Below are 6,847 nucleotides of genomic sequence, written 5' to 3'. Positions count from 1 at the left end.
AGTTGTTATAAAATGTAAACTTTATTTTTTAAGTTTGAATTAAAAAAAGAACTTGCAAATTATAAGTTAAATTTTTTTCCATCTTCGTTGTATTATCTTAAATTCTTAATGAAATATTCAAATACAAGGCTTTTAAAGCCTTTGAAATTTATTCAAACACTCCTTTTATAAGATTGTTTTTATGTTTTACATTTTTACTTTATCTTAATATAAATTAAGATAATTATACAAAATACAAAAAAAAAAAAAAAAAAAAGCGGCCCGGAACCATTCCGGTTCAAATTTTCACCGGCGAGGCACGGAATCGGTATTTTGAAACCGGTAACCGGCCGGTCTCCTTTTCCAATAGTCCGAACCGGACCGGCCCCTTGACACCCATAGTTGAAACTAAAGGAGACAAAACCCTCATTTTCACTGATATACATATATACAAGTTACAATTGTGGTTAAGTAAACCTCAGAGTATTACACTCAAGTCAACCACCGGCTTGCATTTTGCTTCCCGGGGTGGCCTAGGAAATAATATTTATACTTTGGCGTAGTAAATTTACATTTACCAAACTTGTTACATCTTGTAACACAAAATAAAAAACCTCAATAACGGTTAGTGTCACAAAATATTCCATCCATCTGATTTTGTACTGCTTTGATAGCAGCAACTCTAGCAGCAGTGGCAGCTCTGTTTGCGCCCATCACTGCTTTGTTCACTTGTTCATCTACCCTCCTTAGTTTAATTGCATTCTCTGCTGCCTTTCTAGCAGCCTGCAGAACCCACAGCACAATAAGCATCAGAAATTGACAATTCAAAGATTGAGCAGTAACAATAAATGCCAAGAAAAGTAATTTTCTTACCTGAACAGCTCGAAGGACAGCATGAGTAAGTGGGGGCAAAGGAGTATTCAAATTGGCAGAATCCCATTCCCCACACCTTGTGTCACCATTTCTAAATGTGTACATTCCGTAGCCTTGCTTGCGACCTTCATGCCATGACCCTTCATAGCAATGTCCATTTGCAAAGTGATACACACCAAAACCATGAATCTTGTCCCCAAAATATTCCCCTGCATACCGATCCCCGTTCCTACAAAACAACCACAAGATTAACACCTTATATATGATTTGAGCCAAAGCTAATGGATTCAAATGAACCCACTAATTGAACTCTCGAAGATAATATCATAAAACAGGGTGTGGCATTTCTAGCACAAAGGCAAGAAAATAAGCTTCTTCCATTTTCTCTCGAAGCTTCCTCAATCAACAGGTTGTATGCGTCTCATAAAACACACGTTTTAAAGTTGGGTGCAAGAATTGGTATGCTCTTGTTAGGCAACATGACAGAAAATTACATAGCCCAAAACAAGAAAAACACTGTAGCTGAGCTGTCCAAGTTGCTTTATGACGTAATTTGGTATTCCCACTCAAAAGTCAAAATACAATAACATAGGTTATTAGGTTTGAATTCATTGTCTTACACAACTGTCTCTCCTAATCCATCACTAACAAACAACAATCAACAGTCCCAAAATAGTAAGCATGAATCAAAACAACGTCCAAGAATTACAGCTAGCATCAGCCATATCACAAATCTCAGAAGCTAAATAACACAAAAATTGAACTTTTTTTTACCTGAAATGGTAACAACCGAGGCCATGTTTGACAGCACGTTTAAATTGACCAATGTAACAGCTACCATCAGAGCAAGACTGAGACCCAATACCATGACTTTGACCATTACACCATTCACCAGCATAAGTATCTCCTGTATAGAACTTGTAAACACCATAGCCATGTCTCAATCCTTGCCTATATTGCCCTCTATATTTACTACCCCTAGCCCAACTCTCTATCCCATAACCATCATATTTCCCATCAACCCAATCACCCTCATACCTTCCATTCACAAAATAGTTGTAAACTCCACTACCGTTGCACTTCCCTTTGTGATACTCACCCTCATAGAAATCACCATTGCTGTATACCTCAACTCCTTCCCGGTTCACTTTCTCAAAGTTCCCTTCTTTGTTTGTTTCCCCAATGAACCACTGTACCGGTTTCGACTGGTTTCCTGATAACCCGAGTTTTTTCCCGTATTCTTCACTTAAGTGCTTGAAAAAAATGTAACCTTGGTGAATTGACTGTTTTTTCTTGCCAGCTAAAAAAAGCAGAACCGCTACGAAAATTAAAGCTAACAACAGATTCTCTGAAGTTGGTATATCATCCCTGTTAAAGAAAACGAAAAGGGTGTAAGTAGAAACCGCTAAAATCGCAAGAATCGGAGCTATCCTAGACGGAGCCGGTCGAACCGGTATTGAACCGGGTTTATGCGGCTTCTGCTCTTCAAGGTCCGGTTCATGGTCAACTCTGAGTTCGTTGATGGAGTTAAGGCTGTGGATTGACGAACGGATAGTTGGAGATGACCGTAGAAGTGAAGACTGAGTCCTCGTTAGCTTCCCCTGGCTTTTCTGACTGTCCATTTTTGAGTATCTTAAAATCTCAGCCGTTGAATCTTTTCATCAAACTCTTTACTATCCCCTTCGGCTTCATTTCTCAGGCCAGAGGTGGCGCAGGTTAAGTAGCGAGCTAAGTGCGCAGGTTAAAGCATTTTTTTTTTTGAGAGAGAGAAGTGTGTAAATTTGAGAGAGAGAGATGAACAGGGAGAGATGATACTGGACCGGTTTTTATCTGAGATTATGGAGGCACTAGGATTTAACGACAGGCGTTTATTTTTATATTGAACGGTTGGATCCAAAAGGAATATTTAGAGCCGTTAGATCGTAGTTTTCTTTGGAGAAGTTCCCGGTTTTGACGGGGAAGATTTGGTCGTTGGGGATCTAGATTCCGCCTTTTTCCTCTTTATTCACTGTGGCAGGCCGGCACGTGCCAACACCACTGTCTAACTTTCGAATTTAAATTTTTAAAGGATTAATTAAAGTTAAAAAAATGTAATTCTTTTTTCTCTGAAGGAGAAAACAATAGTGTGATTTGTCAGTACGATTATGATCTGAATGATGCTTTGACAACTTTGGGGTCGTCCGGTTGCAACTTGCGAGTTTTAAGGTAGTATTATAATACCTGCAAAAAATTGAGTATTAGCATACATTATTTGATTAATATTTAAATATTTTTTGTATAAAATTCAGTATTAATTTTAGTTGTCTGCATAAATTATACTCCATGTATATTATATGCAAGAACTTATATACTATTTCATACGGATAATAGGTGCATAAAAATATAGTGATTAGTAACATATATGAATCAAAATAACTAAAATAATCCAAATGATCCTCTTGTATTAAACATCTTTTTATACATTATTATTTTTAATTTTTACATTACGACCCTTACATTAATTATCACTGTATAACTTGTCTCTAAACCAAAGGACTCTTTTTCTATTTTGTTTTCTCTAGTTCTATGTGTGTGTTTTTAGAAGCGAAAAAAATTGGACAGGAGTCTTGGGTCAGGAAAAGGCAAAGGGATTGGCACGGTGAGGAGTGAGGACTGATTCAAAAAAGGAGTTCATTACAAATTATTTTGCTCATTCATCGGTACTTGGAGTATTTGTTTTTAAAATGTTGTTCTTCTAAAGGAGAAAGAACAATAGTGAGATTCGTCAGAGTATGATTCTGATCTGAATGACGCTTTGACAACTTTATGGTATAACCTTTTAATTGGTCCTCTGTCCTCCTTTTTGCTTTGTTTGTTTTTTTATTTCGATACAATCCGAATTAATTTTTGCGCATTGTCCACTAACTCAATTAGAAGAACAAAAAAACTATTGGACTATTCTACCATCAAAAATATAAACAAATAATAAAAAAGAGCTATATTCGAGTTCAAAAAATAAAAAAGCAACTACATATTTTTGTTTATGTTGGAATTCAAACCTGTATTATTTTATTTTTAATTATATATTTGTTTCTTTAAAAAAGTATTTCTTGGACAAGAGTCTTGTGTCAAGAATAGGCAAAGGAATCGGTCCTGTATTGATTCAAGGAAGGAGTTCATTAGAATTTATATTTGCTCCTTCATTGAACGTATATACTTCCCCATTTAAAAAAGATTAACATTTTTTCCCTAGAGATTTTTACCTATATATACTATATTAGAAATTTATTTATTTTTATTTTTTAGGGTTTAACTTAATTACAAGTTAATATATAATTTACCAGTTATATACAAATAAATTTTAAATGAATATCTTTGATTGTAACTTTTTAATGTGAAAATTAAATTTTACAAATCTCTCTCTCTCTATTTTCTTTTTTCTGTCCGACTTCTTCTTCTTTGGATCTCTATAATTCTCTTCTCTTTTCTCATCTCCTTTTTCTTTTTTTATTCAGAGAATTCAATAATAGATTTGATGTTGTCGCTTATCACCATCGAACCGATCATTGTCCGTTACCCCGCCAGTCATTGAAAACCATCAAAAGCTTCGAAACTTTGATTTTGAATTTGATTTTTTTTAAGTTACTATTTAATTTGATTGGGTGTTATTGCAAATGATCGAGAATATTTTTTAGAGTTTATATCTCAATTTTGAGGGTGTTTGGTGAAGATTATAGTTGATTTTGGATGAATTTTTAGATTGAAACTCGAAGATGAATAAGATGGATTAAATTTGTATTATAATTGTATGTAAATTGTATTTAAGTTGTGTTCTGTTGTTATTTTTTTATATTTGGATGTGGTATGAAACTTGAAAAATAGTTGTATAATGTATGAATCGTTGTATGAAATTTGTATTTAAGTTATAAATACTTTCTTTTTACATAAAGTTATTGATATGTATCAAAATAGTATTAAGAAAGGAAGTTTTGGTTGGAATTTCATAGAAGAAGAACACACCACATACAAAATATATACATAAAATATACAAAAGACATATTTGTATAATATTTATATGAAAGTTATAGACAAGTTATAAATAAGTTGTACATTACATAATTAGTTGTATAAATATTTTTAGTTTATGTGTTGTTATATATGCATTAAATTTGTATCAAATTTGAATATTCCAACATTCAAATTTTCTAGTTTAGGTGTTGTTGTGTATCATCAATGTCACTATTGCGTTGGTTTGACGCTACTTTCTGGTTCAAGCTATTAAAATAGTTTTATAAGATTTGGTTCTCAATTAAGTCTTGAACTATTTTATGTCACTATGGCTCGACATTATTGGCTGTTATACTATAGTTAAGGCACTATTGGAAAGAGGAGAGGAGAGAGAAAAGGAAAATGATGTAACTGAATCCCATAATTTAAGACACTAATAATTGATTGTATATAGAGAGAGGCGACAGAGAATAGAAAAAGAGATGAGAGAAAAAAAGAAAAGGGTGTAACTGAATCTCCTAATTTAAGGCACTAATAATGGATTGTATATAAATCGTAAGCAATTATCTTATAGGGCGATCTTATAGGGCGGGTGATACACAAAATTAGGATAATTTTGATAAATAAGTTTCAAATATTATATAAGAACAAAAAAACTCTTTTCCTTATTAGTTCGTTTCAAAAAAATTGATATATTTTTATATTTTCTTAATGAAAATCTTTTATAGCGTCACAAATGTTATGGCTTGTTCAAGACCATAAATTTAAAAGTTTTATAATCACATAAATATTATGGCATATTTAAATCCATAAATTTCAAAAATCTTCTTCTATTAATTAAACTTTATACTAAGTCAAACTAAGACAAACATAAATAATCTTAACTCTTAAGATTTGTGCTGGGAAGGAGAAGAACACTGGTGTTATAATTCGTCAATATGATTCTGCTTACTGATTCTTCTGGAGTTTTGAAATATAACTAAGAAAGTTTCCTCTATACGACAAAATATGTATGACAGCAAATAAAAAAAATCTTATGGGATTGGGATTGCTTCTCGAGAGAATGTTTGATGATTTTTAGCGACTACTGATGTTAATTTTTAGTAATAAATACTTTTGGATTTTTCTCCACCCTCTATAGCTCTAACTGACTCTCTCATTTCCAACCATACTAATAATAACTTTTGACTTTCTCTAATATTGCAAAAGTTTGATTATTCAATAGCTTATGCATTGTCACCACATACGACATAACCAAATCCACTCTTTTAAAGTCGTACAAGTGATCTACCTTTTACATAAGCCTCTTTGACCTTGGTTTTGTGATTGTTTATCTGGTCCAAAAGAGAAACAATATTGAACCTGGCCCAACATAATAGCTACTTGGACAGAAGAGATACATATTGACCAAAATTCCTATAAACTCAAACTGATTAAGACAAGCATCCACATGTCATTTTCTTTACCTTAGACATCTACTAGAAAATATCTACTTTTTCCTTTTTCTACTTCAGGTTTTCACGTACTAATCATGTAAAGAGATTTTACATTATAAAATCACTTAAAATATAATTACAGTTAATATATATATATATATATATATATATATATATATATATATATATATATATATATATATATATATATATATATATATATATATATATATATATATATATATATATATATATATATATATATATATATATATATATATATATATATATATATATATATATATATATATATATATATATATATATATACACACACACACACAAGCAGTTTGATATAAGAAAGGGTGTTCGGACAGTTCGGATTGGATATGAAAATTCCGATTATGCATTTCGGTTTCAGATTGAATAAATTACAATTCAATTTCAATCCAAATAAGCTGGGATTGGTTTGAATTTTTTGAATTTAATATCGAATTAATCGGATTGGATATTTCAGATTTTTGATTTTGAGCCGATATGTTGAGTTTCTTCTTTTGCTTATAAAAAACAAA

General features: G+C 31.9%; 1 protein-coding gene across 1 annotated transcript; it reads right to left on the bottom strand.

The window, feature by feature from the left end:
- Nucleotides 1–381: 381 nt before the first annotated feature.
- LOC107830638 (uncharacterized) lies at nucleotides 382–3,116 on the bottom strand. The gene is made up of 3 exons (XM_016658262.2): nucleotides 1,627–3,116; nucleotides 853–1,081; nucleotides 382–762 (listed from the first exon to the last, which is right to left on the bottom strand). The coding sequence occupies exons 1-3, from the start codon at nucleotides 2,472–2,474 to the stop codon at nucleotides 595–597; spliced, it is 1,245 nt and encodes a 414-aa protein (XP_016513748.1). The 5' UTR covers nucleotides 2,475–3,116; the 3' UTR covers nucleotides 382–594.
- Nucleotides 3,117–6,847: the final 3,731 nt, after the last annotated feature.

The sequence above is a fragment of the Nicotiana tabacum genome, chromosome 12 (assembly GCF_000715075.1).
Source record: "Nicotiana tabacum cultivar K326 chromosome 12, ASM71507v2, whole genome shotgun sequence".
In the NCBI taxonomy this organism is placed as follows: domain Eukaryota; kingdom Viridiplantae; phylum Streptophyta; class Magnoliopsida; order Solanales; family Solanaceae; genus Nicotiana; species Nicotiana tabacum.
This window is presented reverse-complemented; position numbering and strand designations above follow the sequence as displayed.

Coding starts and splice junctions, on each gene's coding strand:
- LOC107830638 (XM_016658262.2), bottom strand. CDS start 2,474: ATGGACAGTCAGAAAAGCCAGGGGAAGCTAACGAGGACTCAGTCTTCA. Junction 1,082..1,626: donor CTCGGTTGTTACCATTTCAG/GTAAAAAAAAGT, acceptor GTTGTTTTGTAG/GAACGGGGATCGGTATGCAG. Junction 763..852: donor CTGTCCTTCGAGCTGTTCAG/GTAAGAAAATTA, acceptor TGGGTTCTGCAG/GCTGCTAGAAAGGCAGCAGA.